The 18760-nt window shown below is 38.3% G+C and overlaps 1 protein-coding gene across 1 annotated transcript; it reads right to left on the bottom strand.

Moving 5' to 3' along the window:
• Window positions 1–11870: 11870 nt before the first annotated feature.
• LOC126708056 (uncharacterized) lies at window positions 11871–12458 on the bottom strand. Its single transcript, XM_050407877.1, has one exon. The coding sequence runs from the start codon at window positions 12456–12458 to the stop codon at window positions 11871–11873; it is 588 nt and encodes a 195-aa protein (XP_050263834.1).
• Between the last annotated feature and the right edge of the window lie 6302 nt (window positions 12459–18760).

The following is an 18760-nucleotide window of genomic DNA, read 5'->3' as shown; positions in this document are numbered from 1 at the left end:
CAATTTTTACGTTCGTTCGGAGTGAGATAAATGATGTTTTTACTTCATTTATAATGTAATGGTAAGATTCACCGTAAATGTGTGAGAGGAAGTACACTACTTTACGATATACTTCGAGACAAACAACAAAGGCACACTCTCTCACAAAAAAAAAAACAACAACAACAACAACAACAACAAAGGCACAGCCTTACACAAAATGGCCAACCTCCTCCATAATTATATTAACAAAATCATCAGGGCAATCCCCTAAATCAAAGGATCCAAAAACTAAATTAAGTAATGACTGAGAAAAGAGCTTAAAAGCTTTTTATTTTTTATTTTTTAAGCATGATTTATTTATTTACTTATCTCATTAATTCAATCTATATTTGGAATTTTATTCAGGCTGATCCTAATGAGATTCGCATGGATCATAAGCGGATCTATATAATAGTAGATAGATTGTCTCTGAAATTCTCTTACCAATCCACGACAAGACAATTTTTTTTCTTCTTAAATTTAATACACAATAAATCGCTTCTAGAGAAAAAAACCCTTCAAATGGACATGGTTGATATAAAGAAAACTTGTAAGTGGACCTGCTATTACGCCGGTTGTCATTTTCGTTGGTTTAATAATATCTTAAGTCATCGATTCTTTAAAAAAAATAAAAAAAAATCTTAATTCATCGAAAATAAAATTGATAAGCACACATTTGGTGCGATGGTCACTCTACAAGTATAAGTACTTGTGGGGTGTGGTGGGGTGTGGGAGGCAAGGGCCGGAGTTCAAGTTTCCAGAAGAGAGTTTCACACACATATACACTTAAATTAAGTTAGAGTATAATTCTATCTTGTATAAAAAAAATACTATTTTTTCTCTCAAAATCATATCATATACTATATAATAAAAATTGAGCTTAAAAATTGTGCTTGCACCAAATGACTAAGGGGCTGTTAGAGTTTAGAAGTTGTGGTTGCATCAAATGGTGGCACGGAATTTCAACAAAGTGTTAGATAAAAACAACTTATTTGTCCTTATCAACTACTATTTTATCGTTTTCCTATTGATGACATGTTATTGCAAGGCCAACCAATCCTACCTCTCCAAAGTGAAGAAAATAAACCGTCTATAAGTTAAGAAAAGAAACTGACTATAAAAAAAAATTAGAATAAAAGTTGGGCTTAAAAGTTGTGATTATGCCAAGTGGTAGTACCAAATTGCAACAAATTTTTAGATAAAAACAATAGATTTTTAGATAAAAACAACCACTTTTTAGATAAAAACAACTTATTTGTTCTTATCAACTACTACTATATCGTTTTTTTCCATTGACAATGTGTTATTGCAAGGCCAACCAATCCTACCTCTCCAAAGTTAAGAAAAAAAAAAACCGTCCATAAATAAATATAAATTAATAGGGTCCGGTTAATGTGTGCCCTTAGAGCACATATTAAGTTTTCTTTTTTTGGAAACATTTTCTTGGAAATTGAAAAAGCTGTTATTACTTTTTCAATTCTCGAGAAAATTTTTTCCAAAAATGGAAATTAATGTGTGCCCTTAGGGCACACATTAGTAAAATCCAAATTAATAAAATAAAAATTGGGCTTAGAACTGGGAAGAGTTAGACACATTGAGTTGGAGAGTTATATTTATGTATAATCCTCTTTTATATATTATTATTATTATTATTATTGAGATAAAACCAATCTTCATTGTGAATGAGTTAACTATAATAGCATTTCCTAATTAGCATAGATGGTAGTTTTAGTTGCATACGAATAGTTCTTATTTGAATTGACTCTATTCAATACTTTTTGGTATCTTCTTGCTATTATTACACTTCAATTTTCCATTTATCTTCTTTCTAACTAGTGAAAGTCCCGTGACTTGCATGACTTTAGTCATGATTTTTTTTTTTTTTTTTTTGAGAAATAATAATTAAATAAGTTATTATTACATAATTTTAGAACTTGTTTCTAACTAAATTAATTATTATTATTATATAAAATGCATAATCTTGTATATTTGTCCTTATGTATAATATCTCTAATAAAAATGATCAATAAAAACTTTTCTGATTGTTTTTTTTTTTTTTTTATAGTTCCTTATTTATTAATAAGGAGGGTGATTTGAACTCAAGCAATTAAATCTTTTCTAATACTTGCATATATAAAGTTATCCTAAAATAATTAATTCCAAATTTAAGATTAAAAAATCAATTGTATTTGTACACCTAAAAAAGTGTTGATTTTATTCAAATGGTTAACACTGTAACTTATACAACATGAGTAATGCCTCTAATTATATTGTGCTTTAGCCTTTAAGAACACATATTAATATTACACATGAAAAAATAATAAATTTAATAATTAAAACACTTGAAAACAAAATTAAGCCAAGATCCCAATTCATTAATGAAAAACAATCCAAATTTCCAAACTTTTTATATTAAAAAAATGAAAAAGAAGTTAAGTAAAGATAGACTTACATAGGAATTTGGACGATGGATCTAATTTAGCTATATTGTCTATGATCTAAAAGGATACAGGAGGAATTCTAAATTGAATTTAGTTAGACTTTCAAAGAAATACAATCATGAAAAAGTTCACAGGAACCTTAAATATATGATCTAAAAGGATATCAGAGGTGTATGGACTCAATTTGTAACGATCCCAAAACCAGTCTTGGGTTCGTATGTTAAAAGGCCCAAACAATATAATTTGTAGAGCGTGGGTGTTCAAGAACTAGATTAACCTCTGTAGAAGTAAAAAGATTCAACCTCTCGTTTATAGATGGATCAGAGCCACTATAACAATTAACTTTTCTTTGAAACAAATACAATTCTTTTCCTTCTTAGTTTTCTTCCTGGGTCTTCTCTTTGTTTCTCTCTATCTTCCGATCCCCCCCTGCATGTTCTTCTTTCATGTTATATACCGCTCTCTTTATTCCATCTTCACCACACACGTATAGGTTGGGTTCAGGGGATCTCTTTTTGTCCCATCTAACACCTTCTGAAACCTCCTTTTAGCAGCTGTAAGGCTGCTTCATCATTGTTCAGGCATCACTTCCACATTAATGCGGCCAGAGAGTTGGTTGAGAGGCAATTAATGCGGAGGCAGCTGTTACCATAGATATTTGTTTGCCTCCTTTCTCTCTCACCTTTGGTCCTTTATCCCACCTTGAGTGGTGACGCAGCTCCGAGGTATGTTTGTAGCCAGATGGCGTCCTGATCGTCCTCGAACTCATGTTGCCGAGAAGGGTTTTTTCCTCGGACGAATACTGAACTCACTGTCCGTGATATTCACTCTTCTCTTCGTTTGGTTACCCCTTCAATCTGATATGGGCCACCTCGGGCAGGTTTGGCTCCTCGGATGGGCCTCAGGCCCAATTAACTTGACTTTAATAACTTTAGTGACTGACCGACCCTCACAATAGTCCCTCAAAATCTTGCTTTTCGACTCCTCGGGAGAAAAGATGGATTTTGACGTCATAAGCCCATACTCAATCATGTTTTGAGGCATGCTTTTGATGCTTCAGTATCCCGATTCTGGTAGCATTAAATTTTGGCGACGCCCTTGTCTCCCACGTTTGATGGTAAGATGCAAATCAAACGGTAGAAGGCCTATCTCATTTCGTGAGCGGGAATTTTGCCGCTCATAATTTCCACACGACTATAAAGGCGTTCTCAAATCAATTCTCTTTCTTACCTTTGGTGACCACACAGTTCCAGACCTCATACACTGAACCGGCCTTTCTCCTTTTTCATCATTTCCCTAGCGCCTACAAATAATCACATCTTGTCCAAGGTCCCTCTTTTAAACCTGTAAGTCTTCTCAAAATCTCTACCACTTTTATCTTAAATTCGTTAATTTCTCTACTAAATTCTTTAGAAAAATGGGGAAAAAGAAAAGTCCATTTCGGTGTCTAGTTGAGTCCGAGGAAGGTATCAGAAATTTTCGCTCTAAGTACGGGATTCCCTCCACGATGGGTATGAGATACGCAGCCCAAGGGGAATGGGTCGACGCTAGGCAAATAGGGGAAGTGGTTATTCCCATGATTGCCTTCATAGAAGGCGGGATGACCATCCGCATGGGTAGTATTACTAGGAGCTATCTTAGTTTCTTTAGGCTATCCCCCACCTAGTGTGCCCCAAATATGTTTAGAGTTCTGGGGAGCATAGATGCTTTGAATGAGAGGATGGACCTAAAACTGACCCACCATGATGTGAATTGGGTGTACAATCTCCACCACCTGAAAGGGCAGGGGTATTATCTTAGGACGAGATATCCCGAGGTGAGGCTGATCCAGTGCCTTCCCACTTCGAACAAGAACCTAAAGGAGGATTTCCTTATCTTCTCCGGGGAATGGCACAATGGTCTGCCATGCCCCACGGTGGAAGGAGTACCAGGTGGGAGCATAGTCAGAGATTCATAACGTTTGGTTTATGTATACGCTCTTTTTTTTTTTTTTTTTTTGTCTCGAGATTCTTGCCTCTAACAATGCTTTGCTTCAATTCAATGGTTTTGCAGATAAACGTTACACAAAGCCCAACCTTAGGTTAGTCAACAAGGTGAGCTTGGATAAGGTATTGAAAGCCGAGATATATGTGAACGAAGCTGACGGCTAGCTCCGGACGGCACATTTAATCCTCGGCTACACCCCCTATCATCCGCTTTCCAGGCGCCAAAGTACGTTATTAGAGCCCGCGATCCTCGGCTTCACCGTATCAGTGTTGCCTATACAGGGTTCATAGTCCCAAAAGGTATTCCACTTCCACAACATACATCCCGTACCGGGCCTCTTTTCGTGGCCAAAGTCTCGGTAGGAGCCTCTTCATCCCAGCTTACCCCTCGAGAAGAGGAACTAGAAGAGAGAAAGGAAGAGGAAAAAGATGAGGAGGAAGCTGTAGAGGTCTCTGAATCCTCGGACAACTTTGTGATTTTTGATCAATCCATAAACTCCGGGGAAGATCCTGACGAGATGGGGATACAGAGAAAACCCCAAAGAAGCTTGCTGGAGTTGATGGAAGGTCAGCCCGGGAAGAGTGCGCCAGCAAAATCAACACAATCCCAGGCTCCATCTCTTCTCGCTAGGTCTCCTCCTCCTGCTCCTCGCCAGCCTTCTCGTCAACCTCCTCAGCCAGTCCGTCCTGACGCTGCCAAGTTAAAAAGGCGCAGGGAGCAAAAGGGCAAGGAGGTGGTAGATGTTGGCAAGTCTCGTCCTATTCGCGAGGAGGATGCCCAACGAGCTGCAAAGCAGCAAAAAACCAGGCACCAAGCTACGCGGGGCCAAGAGAGATCTGATTCCCAACTTTCTGAGCCACAAGCATGGTTGCCAGCACCTATGCACGGTGGGGAGCCCCTGCGAGATGATGCATCTATAAAGGACTTCAATGGCGGCATAGGGTGTCACGTAGCCTTGGCCATAGAGGAAGCCTTATTGCTCCCAAAAGATATGGCCGAAATAAAGAATATGAGGAAGAATGAACTCATTCTTGACAATAAAAGATACTTGGGCATGGTAAGAAGCTGACTTTTTTCCTCTTTCCTTTTACGATCATTACTCACCAATATGTACTTCTCACTGACTATAGTGTTAACATTTTTCTTACAGATTATCCAAAATACTTTCAAGCTGGATGAGATGCTCAATATCTGCTCCGATCAGCTAGATAACGAAAGAAAGAGACAGGTAACGGCTGCACAGACCTTGTCCAAATTTGAACAGGACTTGGCCGATGTGAAGAAAAAGTTACTTGCTGAAGAGCAAGCTCGCAAGAGCGCTGAGTCGGCCCTAGAAGGCTATCAAAAGCAGGCAGAGGACCAGGGGAACCGCTTGCGTGAGGCAAATGCCGAACTGAAGAAGGCTCAGGAACAAGTCCTAGTTCTTAAGAAGCACTCGGAGGAAACCCAAAAACTAAGGGAGCGAGTTGAAAAGTCCAGGGAGGAAGCCGAGAAAGCAAAAACTGAGGCCGAACGGGCAATGAATGAAGCTGAGCAGAGAGGCTATGAGGTTGGTATAGCTGAGACTGAGGAGGCTTTGAAAGCCGAGGTTCCGGTGGTGTGCCGTATCTACTGCGCAAAAACTTGGGATGAGGCCCTTAATCGTGCTGGGGTGGAGGCTTCGTTTGAGTTACGGAAGCCAGAGAACGTATTCTATCCTGAGGCAATCCATCCCTCAGCTCTTCTACCCCATCAAGATGAAGCTCCTCCTTCAATCGTTAATCCCAATGAGGAGGTTTTGCCTCACAGTTTTCCTCCTCCTGGCCGGCCAGAATCAGCTAAAGATGGGATTTCCCCTCCAGGAGCTTCCTCGGATAAGACTGCAACTGCTTCGGAGATAGAGACGGCCTCCCAAAGTTTTCAATAGGATTTGGCTTCCACAGTCTTACCAACTGGGGGCGTTACTAAGGATAAGGAAATCACTACCTCGGAGGCAGACAAATCTGCCAGCCAGGCCCCGAAGATCCAATTCAATTTGAAAAAGTAGGAATTGTTTTGTAGTCTAATTAGAAATTTAGTAAGGACTCTCATGTTTATTTTCTTATCGCTCTTGCTGCTTTATGTTATTTTTGTACTTGTTCACTGTGTTACTGTAATTTGGATGGGTTCATTTCAACTATCTTTTGTTTGCATGGGGCAGTTCTACTTATAAACATTGTCAATTGGCAATCAAAAATAGACGATAAGCATTAATACAACGGGGTTTTAGGGAGACGTTTTAGATACGCACGTATTCTTTCCAATTAATTGAAGCTTTTTATAAAAGTTCAAAAACTGAATAAAATTGTGCCTTCAGTACTTCGATTGTACATTAAATGACGTTCATAGACTCTTCTTTCATACTTCAATAGTCGTTATAGGGCATTAATTTCCACTAAGTTTGTGATCCGAGGACCTGACATAACTTGGTTTTTGTTTAACATTTCAATACATATCATAGGACGTTAATTTCCACTAAGTTTGTGATCCGAGGACCTGACATAACTTGGTTTCTGTTTAACATTTCAATACATATCATAGGACGTTAATTTCCACTAAGTTTGTGATCCGAATACCTGACATAACCTAGTTTCTGTTTAACATTTCAGTACATACCATAGGACGTTAATTTCCACTAAGTTTGTGATCCGAGGACCTGACATAACTTAGTTTCTGTTTAACATTTCAGTACATACCATAGGATGTTAATTTCTACTAAGTTTGTGATCCGAGGACCTGACATAACTTAGTTTCTGTTTAACATTTCACTACATATCATAGGACGTTAATTTCCACTAAATTTGTGATCCGAGGACCTGACATAACTTAGTTTCTGTGATCCGAGGACCTGACATAACTTAGTTTCTGTTTAACATTTCAATACATACCATAGGACGTTAATTTCCACTAAGTTTGTGATTCGAGGACCTAACATAACTTAGTTTCTGTTTAACATTTCAATACATACCATAGGACGTTAATTTCCACTAAGTTTGTGATCCGAGGACCTGACATAACTTAGTTTCTGTTTAACATTTCAATACATATCATAGGACGTTAATTTCCACTTAGTTTGTGATCCGAGGACCTGACATAACTTAGTTTCTGTTTAACATTTCAATACATATCATAGGATGTAGGAGCACAGGATGTATGGTTAACGTAAATTAAAAGAAAAACTCGAATTGAACTACTTTTATTAATAATAATACCTCTTGAGATTATTTACATTCTAAGGATGGAGTACAGCTTTTTCATCTAGGTCCTCTAGATAATAAGCTCCTATTCCGGCTACAGAAGTGATCCGATAAGACCCTTCCCAATTAGGCCCCAATTTTCCCCAATTTGGATTTTTGGTGGTTCCCAGAACTTTTCTCAGCACCAGATCTCCTACGGCTAACGGCCTCAGCTTTACATTACTATCATAGCCTTGCTTGAGTTTATGCTGGTAGTAAGCTAGTTGAACCATCGCGCTCTCCCTTCGCTCTTCAATCAGGTCCAAACTTTTCTCCAACATCGCATCATTATTGTCCGAAGAAAATGTACTAGTCCTTAACGTTAGGAATCCAGTTTCTAGGGGGATGACGGCCTCGGCCCTATAGGTCATGGAAAAGGGAGTTTCCCCCGTTGAACGTCGGGGTGTTGTTCGATATGTCCAGAGAACATGTGGCAATTCTTCCACCCATTTTCCTTTTGCGTCATCCAGCCTCTTCTTAAGCCCATTGACTATTACTTTGTTAACAGCTTCAGCCTGCCCATTCCCTTGAGGATAAGCTGGAGTGGAATATCAGTTTCTTATACCCAGGTCCGAACAGTATTGCCTAAAGGCATTGCTATCAAATTAAAGTCCATTTTCCGAGACAAGAGTGCGTGGAGTTCCAAATCGCGTGACAATATTCCTCCAAACAAACTTCTTAACATCTATGTCTCTGATGTTCGCCAATGGCTCAGCTTCGACCCATTTAGTGAAGTAATCTGTGCCGACCAGCAGATACTTTTTGTTTCCTAGGGCTTTAGGAAAAGGGCCGACAATGTCCAGCCCCCACTGAGCAAAAGGCTAAAGGCTGGAGAGAGGGTTAAGAATTCCTCCTGGTTAGTGGATATTTGGAGCGAACCTTTGGCATTGATCACGTTTCCTAACATATTCCTGCACTTCCTTCTGCATATTTGGCCACCAATATCCTTGTGTGATGGCTCGGAGTGATAGAGACCTTCCCCCTGTATGACTTCCACAAATGCCTTCATGCAATTCTTCTAGGATTGATTCTGACGTCTCAGGAGGCACATAGAGCAGGTACAGCCCAGAGAAGGACTGTTTGTATAACTTTGTATCCTCAGATAACCAGTACCGAGGAGCTTTCCTCCGTATTTTCTCAGATTCTACTTTCTCTTCGGGCAATATGTCACTTTCAAGGAATTTCAATATGGGGTCCATTCAGCTCGGCGCTAGACTGGTTTGATAGACTTGGCAAACGTCCTTTTCTGGTGGGGTGGGGGCACGCAAGTCTTCAACGATGATCAAACGAGGAAAATTCCGTACCGAGGAGGTGGCAAGGGTTGCCAAGGAGTCGGCATGAGTATTTTCACCTTGGGGAATATGCGATAAGTCGAAAGACTTAAACTTCGTTTGCATATGCCTAACCTGGCTCAGATACCCCTGCATCCTTGGATCCCGGGCCTCTAGTTCTCCTCTCACCTGGCCGACTACCAATCTCGAGTCGGAGAATAATTCCACTACCTTTCCGCCCATTTTTTTGACCATATTCATTCCCATCAACAAAGCTTCGTATTTCACTTCGTTGTTAGTAGCCAAGAACCCTAACCTCAATGACTTCTCGATGATGATCTCTTCGGGGGATATCAACATTAATCCCAATCCTGCTCCCCGTTGGTTTGCTACCCCATCCACGTACACCCTCCAAGAGGATCCGCCTTGTGTGGATATTAGGCCAACCGATTTTTCATCCATGTTGTCTTGATTCATATTAATTTCTTCTGGGCACTCGGCGAACTCGGCCACCAGATCGGCAAGGACTTGGCCTTTCACAGAGGTGCGAGGCATGTACTTGATATCGAAGGCACCTAGAATCGTGCCCCACTTAGCAATTCTTCCGGTGTAGTCTGCACTTCTTAGTATGGACTTGAGAGGTAGCTGGGTCAAGATAACCACAGTATGGGCCTGAAAGTAATGCGGAAGTTTGCGTGTTGCATGGACCACCGCCAAGATGGCCTTTTCTAATGACAAGTATTTCACCTTGGCTTCATGGAGGGATTTGCTTACATAGTAAACTGGCCTTTGGACGCCACTGTCGTCTCGTATCAAGACGAAACTAACTGCATGAGGGGCAACCACTAGATAAGCAAACAATACCTCGTCCACCTCAGGACTAGACATGATAGGCGGCCTGGACAGGTACTCTTTCAATTGTTGGAATGCCACAGCACACTCCTCGGCCCATTCAAATCCTCGCCACTTATACAATAGATGGAAAAAAGGACGACACCTTTCGGCTAACCTGGAGATGAACCGGTTCAAAGCAGCCGTCATTCCTGTCAGTTTCTGCACTTCTTTTGGACTCCGAGGTGCTTGTAAATCGTTAATGGCCTTAATATGATCTGGGTTTACTTCAATTCCTCTATGGGTCACCATGTACCCCAAGAACTTCCCGGAACCCACACCGAAGGAGCACTTTGAAGCATTCAAGCGTAATTTGTGTTTTCTTAGAATCCCAAAGATACTCGTGAGGTCTTCCACATGATCGGACACCAGTTTACTCTTCACCACCATGTCATCGATATAAACCTCAATGCTTCTACCAAGTTGTGGTTCAAACATTTTCGTCATCATGCGTTGGTAGGTGGATCCGGAATTTTTCAAACCGAAGGGCATCACCTTGTAATGGTAGTTCCCAATTGGGGTGACAAAGGCAGTCTTTTCCTGATCGTCCGCGGCCAGCGGTATTTAGTGATATCCTTGGAAGGCATCCAAAAAACTCATCCTAGGATGACCTACGGTTGCATCCACCAACTGGTCTATCTTCAGCATGGGAAATGGATCTTTGGGGCAAGCCTTATTGAGGTCCGTGAAGTCCACGCACACCCGCCACTTTCCAGTCTTCTTTTTTACCACCACCGTATTGGCCAACCATTGAGGATAAAAAACTTCCTTGATAGCCCCAGCCTGTTTGAGCTTGGCCACTTCGCTCCTAACAGTCTCGGCGTGCTCCTTCGATGGTCGCCGAGAAGGCTGTCTCCTGGGAATAACGGCGGAATTCACATTGAGTCGATGACAAATGAAATTCGGGTCCACACCTGGGGTTTCATAGGGGTTCCATGCAAACACGTCTACATTTGCTCGGAGGAATTCCAGCAACCTCTCCTTCTCTTGCAAAGGCAACTTAGCCCCAACCTGGAAGAAATTTTCTGGATCACCAACAACAGTTACCCTCTCCAAATCTTCACACTCTACCTCATCGGCTAGTACATCCAGGCGTAGTGTTGGGGGCTTTAATTGCTATAATTCATTATCGGCCGTAGCCGAGGTTCCTGCCTCTGGCCGATGCTGTATAGCCGCTACTAGGCATTATCGAGCAGCCACCTGGCTCCCTACTATTTCCAACACTTGGCCTCCGGATGGATACTTCACTTTCTGATGCAAAGTAGACGAGACAGCTTTAAGGGTATGAAGTCAAGGTCTGCCCATAATAGCCGTGTATGGAGAGAAGACGTCCACGACAATAAAGTCCACCTCCACCACATCCGTACCTGCTTGCACAGGCAGTCTGATCAATCCTTTGGGAGCGACCATCCTTCCCTCAAAACTTACTAGAGGGGAGTTGTAGGTTGTTAAATCCTCTGGCTTCAGACCTAGCCCCTTATACAAGTCTGGATACATTATATCCACAGCGCTACCTTGATCTACCATCACCCTTCTGACATCGTACTCACCAATTCTCAGCGTGACCACCAAAGTATCATCATGGGGCTATATGGTTCCAACCATGTCCTCGTCCGAAAAGCCCAGAATCAGGGAGACACCCACCCTGGCTCTCTTCGATGCTTGGGAATGCTCCTCGGCTGAGGGTCGGAACACCGACAGTACCCTGGAGGGGCAAGATCCAGTCCTCCCTGGGGCCGCAAAAATAACGTTAATCGTACCCAAGGGAAGTCTTGAAGAAGGGTCCCCACGCATCTCTGAACCTGCTTGACTTGCCCTACCGCTAGAGTGATGCAAGAGTTGCTTCAATTTCCCTTCTCGGACCAACTGTTCCAAGTGGTCCCATAAATTCCTGCAATTTTCCGTCGTGTGCCCATGATCCTGATGATAGTGGCAATATAAGTTCGGGTTGCGTTTCCTAGGCTCTCCCGCCATCTTATTCGGCCATTTGAAAAAGGGTTCATTCTTTATCTTCTCCAAAACCTGCTGCACTGGCTCTCGAATATTGCATTAACCACCTGTGTGTCCGCAGAACCCGACTGCCCGACAAAGTCCTTCCGAGGTCGGTTACTGTTATAACGGTCCGACCTGAAATCTCTCCTCTCCTGAGGGATTACCTTGGCCTTCCCTTTTCCCTGAAGTTGATCCTCCTCTACCCTTCTATACTTATCTATCCTGTCCATCAACTGGTGTACACTGGTAACAGGTTTACCCATCAGGGATTTCCTTAAATCGTGATCGGCTGGGAGACCAGCTTTGAAAGTGGTTATGGCCACGTCATTGTTCTTTCCTTCTATTTCATTAAACATTTCCCAGTACCTGTCCGAATAAGTCTTGAGAGCCTCGCCCTCCCGCATAGACATAGTCAGCAAAGATCTCAAAGGCCGAGGAACCCTGCTGCATGTAATAAAGCGAGCACCAAAAGCCCGGGTCAATTTTTTGAAAGATTCAATAAAATTGGCCCCTAAGCCGTTGAACCATCTCATCGCCACCGGACCCAAACTTGATAGAAAAACCTTGCACATCAAAGCCTCGTCCCTGGAGTAGATAGCCATTTTCTAGCTAAAATAGCTTACATGTTCTACCGAGTCCGACCGGCCATCATATAGGGCGAACGTAGGCTGATGGAATCGCCGAGGAAGAACTGCATCGTCTATATTCCTCGTAAAGGGTGATTTGGAAATTTGGCTCAAGGCTTTGTTCATGGCATTGTTACCCAAGCCCCTGCTAGGTGGACTTCTGTGCCTACGTCGATGGCCCTGCTCCTCCTCATAGGAGAAAGTCTCGCTTGGCGGAGTTATTGATCTCCGCCTATAACTAGCTCCATCCGACTCCTCGGATGATGGTTCGGAGCAGGGTGGGGAGCGTTCCCGTCGGGCATGACGCAACTCTCTCTTCAAATCGGCAATCTCACGTTGCAGGTTCCCGTCACGCTTTGCGTGGGAGAGGTGACTCTTCCCACGAGAGTGACTTTTAGTGGTATGAGTGGTGCGTACACTCCCCTCACGGCCTTCTCTCCGTTCGGGACTCCTATAGGGATCACCATGCTGGGAGCCCCTTGACTTTGCCTGGTGCGGGTTGGCATCCTCCTGATGTGGTCCCGCCGTGTAATGATGTGGACCTACTTCCTCCATCATAAACGTTGCACCGGAAGTCTTTTAAGTTAATACAAGCTCTTCCCACAGACGGCGCCAATTGTATGGACTCAATTTGTAACGATCCCAAAACCAGTCTTGGGTTCGTATGTTAAAAGGCCCAAACAATATAATTTGTAGAGCGTGGGTGTTCAAGAACTAGATTAACCTCTGTAGAAGTAAAAAGATTTAACCTCTCGTTTATAGATGGATCAGAGCCGCTATAACAATCGACTTTTCTTTGAAACAAATACAATTCTTTTCCTTCTCAGTTTTCTTCCTGGGTCTTCTCTTTGTTTCTCTCTATCTTCCGATCCCCCCCTGCATGTTCTTCTTTCATGTTATATACCGCTCTCTTTATTCCATCTTCACCACACATGTGTAGGTTGGGTTCAGGGGATCTCTTTCTGTCTCATCTAACACCTTCTGGAACCTCCTTCTAGCAGCTGTAAGGCTGCTTCATCACTGTTCAGACATCACTTCCACATTAATGCGGCCAGAGAGTTGGTTGAGAGGTAATTAATGCGGAGGCAGCTGTTACCATAGATATTTGTTTGCCTCCTTTCTCTCTCACCTTTGGTCCCTTATCCCACCTTGAGTGGTGACGTAGCTCCGAGGTATGTTTGTAGCCAGATGGCGTCCTGATCGTCCTCGGACTTATGTTGCCGAGAAGGGTTTTGTCCTCGGACGAATACTGAACTCACTGTCCGTGATATTCACTCTTCTCTTCGTTTGGTTACCCCTTCAATCTGATATGGGCCTCCTCGGGCAGGTTTGGCTCCTCAGATGAGCCTCAGGCCCAATTAACTTGACTTTAATAACTTTAGTGACTGACCGGCCCTCACAAGAGGCATTCCGCATACTAAGAAATTAATACAAAGCACAAACAGAATTTTAAAATATAAAAAATAGATAAATACTGATAAAGTCTTAACAATCAATAAGTAAAAGTAACCTAGAATCATATTGCAGTGCAACACATGAAAGACATGCTGTGAACCATATTTTTCATGGTGATAATTAATTGAAAAAATCAAAACACTTACAAACGAAATACATAGAATAACCAAAACCTAAAACACACAAAATAGTTCAAAAGTCAGTGCAACACATGAAAGACAATGCTTTGAACCATATTTTTCGTGGTGATAGTTAATTGAAAAAATCAAAACACTTACAAACTAAATACATAGAATAACCAAAACCTAAAACACACAAAATAGTTCAAAAGTTGAGAGTTTAAAAAATAATAAAAAACTTACCTAAGAGAATTGCCAAACGTACAAATTTTACCTACCATGCCTACACTTTTGTGTAATATACACTCAAGTAGTAAACTGATCAGTGATCATATATGCATATGTATTTGATATACATATGATATTGATATCCATACATGCAAATTTAGAAACAAATAACAATAAATAAGATAAATATATTTAATCAAAACTATTATATACAAATACATATGCATAAGTTGCAGCTAAAAATAAAAAACGTGAGGTGCATGCAAGAGGGATTCTATGGAAAAACCATTGGTAAATATATATAAGTTTTGAAATTTTGATAATAGATTTTTAGTTTGGAGTAGGATATAAATTTCTAAAACTTAGATGATAAATTTTTAGCTAAATTAAATTATAATTAAATCCTATCCCTCGATTCGAGGAAATATATTCTAACAATTAATAAAATAAAATTTTAAAATAATTAATAAACGTAAGATGCAACTTGGGGGGAAGAAAAGCATGGGGGGTTGTGTGAGGTTCCGAATTTTAGTTTAGAATTTATTTATTTTTATTAGTATCTAGGGAAGGAAGTTAAAAAAAAAAAAAAAAATTATAATAGACTTTTAGTTTGAATAGAATTTAAATTTGTTAAAATTTAAATGATAAAGGTTTTTTTTTGAGGAAAAAAATGATAAAGTTTTATGTAAATTAAATTATTGTTAATTTTATCTCTTAATTTAAGGAAATATATTCTAACAATTAATTTAATAATTAATGAGAGTAGTTGTTTGTTAGGGAAAAAATTGTTCGAGAGAGAGAGAGAGAGAGAGAGAGAGAATCATATAAATTTATCAATTCCTATGAATCTATACAACATGTATATCCTTCCAATACAAATACATATGCATGAGTTGCAACTTGAGAAAAAAAAAAAAAAAAAAAAAAAAAAAACATGGGGTATAAGAGGGATTCTACGGAAAAACCATTGGTGCATATATATACATCTTGAAATTTTGATCATAGATTTTTATTGAGTAGGATTTAAATTTCTGAAACTTAAATTTCATTTTTTTTGAAGTAAAATATTTTTCAAAAAAGGTTTTCCCATTATCAAGTGTTTGTTTGTAGGTAAAATATAGTCAAATTTGTAAAATATTTTCCGTTGACTATAAAATATTTTATAAAAAATTATAAAATGTTTTACATTTGAAAAATTGGAAAAAAAATTTCCAGAAATATACAATAGCTTCCCCTCCCCCATTTGGTCACTAGGTTACCATTTCGATGGCCGGTAACTCTACTCTGATGGTTGATGTCATTGGTCTGGTTACTCTGCTCTACGACCAGTGTGGGCGATTTGATGTATGGTGACTACGCACTAGAGATCGGTGCCAATGGTTCAATGGCTAGAGGCGTTGCATCGACAATCAGTGTCGGCAGTCTGGTCGCCGAAGCAACCTCTTTTACTACAAGTTCTAGCAGTCCGATCACCGAACCTCCAGCACCACCAGCTTTGGTGTTGAGCCATTGGTTTTGGTGGTTTGCTTGAAAAAATTTACTTGTCATACCTAACACCTGAAAATGTTTTACATGTAAAATATTTTACGTTTGAAAATGTATTACTTCAAAACAAATAGAGTGTTATATGTATGTTGCATGTTTTGTTAATACACTTATTGTTACTTTATTTAAATAAATTGATAAGAACAAATAAGTTGTTATCTCTATCAATTGAAACTTAGATGCATGTTTTATGTTTTGTTAAAACACTTAGTATTACTTTATCTAAAGAAATTGATAAGAACAAATAAGTTGTTGTCTCTATCAACTAAAACTTAAATGCATATTGCATGCTTTGTTAAAACACTTGTTGTTATTTTATCTAAAATGCATGTTGCATGTTTTGTTAAAACACTTATTGTTACTTTATTTAAAGAAATTAATAAGAACAAGTAAGTTGTTGTCTCTATCAACTGAAACATAGATGCATGTTGCATGTTTTGTTAAAACACTTCTTGTTATTTTATCTAAAGAAATTGATAAAAAAACATATAAATTGTTTTTATCCAGAATATTGTTGTAATTTGGTGAAATCATTTGGTGAAACCACAACTTATAAAAAATTACTGCAATTTAGTGAAGCCTTGATGCAATCACGGCTTCTAAGCTCAAATTTTATTATAAAAATACTTATTATTATTTTATTTAAAATGTATGTTACATGTTTTGTTAAAACACGTACAATTTTTATGGGAAATAAAAAAAGTTGTTAGCAACATTAATTGCTTTATCATTTTCCCAAAAAAAAAAATATTTTTAAAAGTAGTTTCTAAACCAATGCCCTTAGGGCATTTATTAATATTTCTCTTTTACTTTATCTTTATCTTTTTTTTATCTTTTTTTTTTTTTGAAAAAGTTTCAACTTATAACATCCGTTCATAATGATAACTCTTTATAATCAGATCAAGATACCAATCGGTTTTTGGTATTGTTATTTTATCTAAAGAAATTGATAAAAACAAATAAGTTGTCTCTAACTAAAAAAATATTTTTATTCAAAATATTGATGTAATTTGGTGAAACGACTTGGTGCAACCATAGCTTAGAAAAAATTTCAACAATTTTGTGAAGTCACTTGGCTCAATCACAGCCTCTAAGCTAAATTTTTACTATATAGTATAGTATATAATGATTATCCTTTATATTTTTAAGGGTTTCGATGGGTTCTCCATAGTGAGTATTTTCAAGGGCTTTCGGGCGCATTGCTCAATCTCAATTGAGAGAGATGAGGCTCTAAATGGTAACATCAAGGTATTGATCATTACCATTTTCTTTTAAAATATGAATGTGATAGTGATCTTAAAATATGAATTTAATTATATATCTCATTATATATAATTATTTAATTAAGTAAATAACTCTATTTCTTTAATATTTCTCAAGTTTAAAATATTACTTAAAAAAATACTAACTGATGTAAGTGGAATTAATAATATTTCAAATACAAGCTTGAAATGCAAGCTGGTGAGACAATAAAAATTGCAAATTGTGTAGTGTTTGTCAAAAAAAGCGAATGAGTTAAATCAAGTACCTGACACACAACTCTATCTCTACTATAGAAGAAGAGGTAAGAATGGTAAAAATATTTTATTTGTCAAATTAAATGAAATTAATTATGTTAGATTGAAAATTGATGTTGCTCTTCTTTTTCTTTTTCTTTTTTGTTGCTCTTTGAGACCATATAGAAGATTTAAATGAAATAAGTGTTTTTCATGTTTAGATTATAAATAAACATTTTTATTTCTTTTTTTTTTCACATTCTTTTATACTTTATTTAAATTCTCAAAAAATCGGCTTATATATTTTTGCTATTTGCTCAAGAGAACCTATATCATTGTTGACATTGGCAAATTACAATCAGCCTACAAACATGCCTAATAATTCAATGCACTATTTTATGAACATGTCCAAAAAAATTACTAAAAAGGTGGGCCTAATTTACATTAACAAAAAAAAATTTGAGTCTTGCAAGCGTTCGTTTATGCACCAAAATTTTTTAGACTTACAAGACTAAATTATAACTAATTTAATGTATATAATTCAAATATTCGTATCCTCTAAAAGTGGTTCATCTTTTTCAAAACGTGTATTGATTCAAAAAATGAAGCCATCAACGTAAGAAAACGAGAAAATAGATTTTATAGAAACTTAAGAGACTAGGACTCTGAAAAGGAAAATGTTGGGTTTAATTGGCAGTAAAGGTTTAAAGTTTAAACTCTGCTAAAATTTTCAAAGTAATTTGCTTACTACTAATATAATATCAAGAGTATTAATAAAATATTTTTATTTATATACATATAATTAATAAATACTACTTTGAATACATTCTTTCATTAATATTATTGTTAAAAAAACCATATTTCACTTACCCTACTAATTATATTTCAAATCAGTTGGATCTCACAAATTAGATTTCACAATACAGATGTTATATAAGAAAATTTGAACACACACACGTGTGTGTGTGCACACTTGCGCGTGCGTGCGCGCATCAATGAGAATTTGTGAAACTTTGTTTGATCTTGAAAAGTGAAGAAAGAAGAAGAGAAAATGCATCCAAGGAGAGTTGCATGAAATGAGCCCTAAAAGAAAAAGAAGAAGAAGAAACCGCAGTGAGTACAATTAATGCCTGTGAGAGCAAAGAATTTTTTTTTTTTTTTTTTTTAAAAACTTTAGTTGTGAGACATACACAATAGGTTTGAACTTTAAATATATTATTCATCTTTTCTTTAATAAAATAGTCCATATATTTTATTCTAAAACCGTGCCACGCATGAAATTTCAACTAATATACTAGTAAAGTAGCAAGGACAATGCCTTAGGAAGGGGAAAAAATGTACGAATAATGCATGTGTCCTGATCTTTGTTAAATGATATTCAAATTTAATATCCCGATAACATAAGTAACAATAATAAGTTAATTATTAATTAATC

The sequence above is a fragment of the Quercus robur genome, chromosome 12 (genome assembly GCF_932294415.1).
Source record: "Quercus robur chromosome 12, dhQueRobu3.1, whole genome shotgun sequence".
NCBI classification, from domain to species: Eukaryota; Viridiplantae; Streptophyta; class Magnoliopsida; order Fagales; family Fagaceae; genus Quercus; species Quercus robur.
Note: the sequence above shows the minus strand (reverse complement) of the source record. Positions and strands in the feature narration are given on the sequence as shown.

Excerpts from the sequence above, each read along its gene's own strand:
- LOC126708056 (XM_050407877.1), bottom strand. The coding sequence starts at position 12,458 with ATGGCTATCTACTCCAGGGACGAGGCTTTGATGTGCAAGGTTTTTCTA.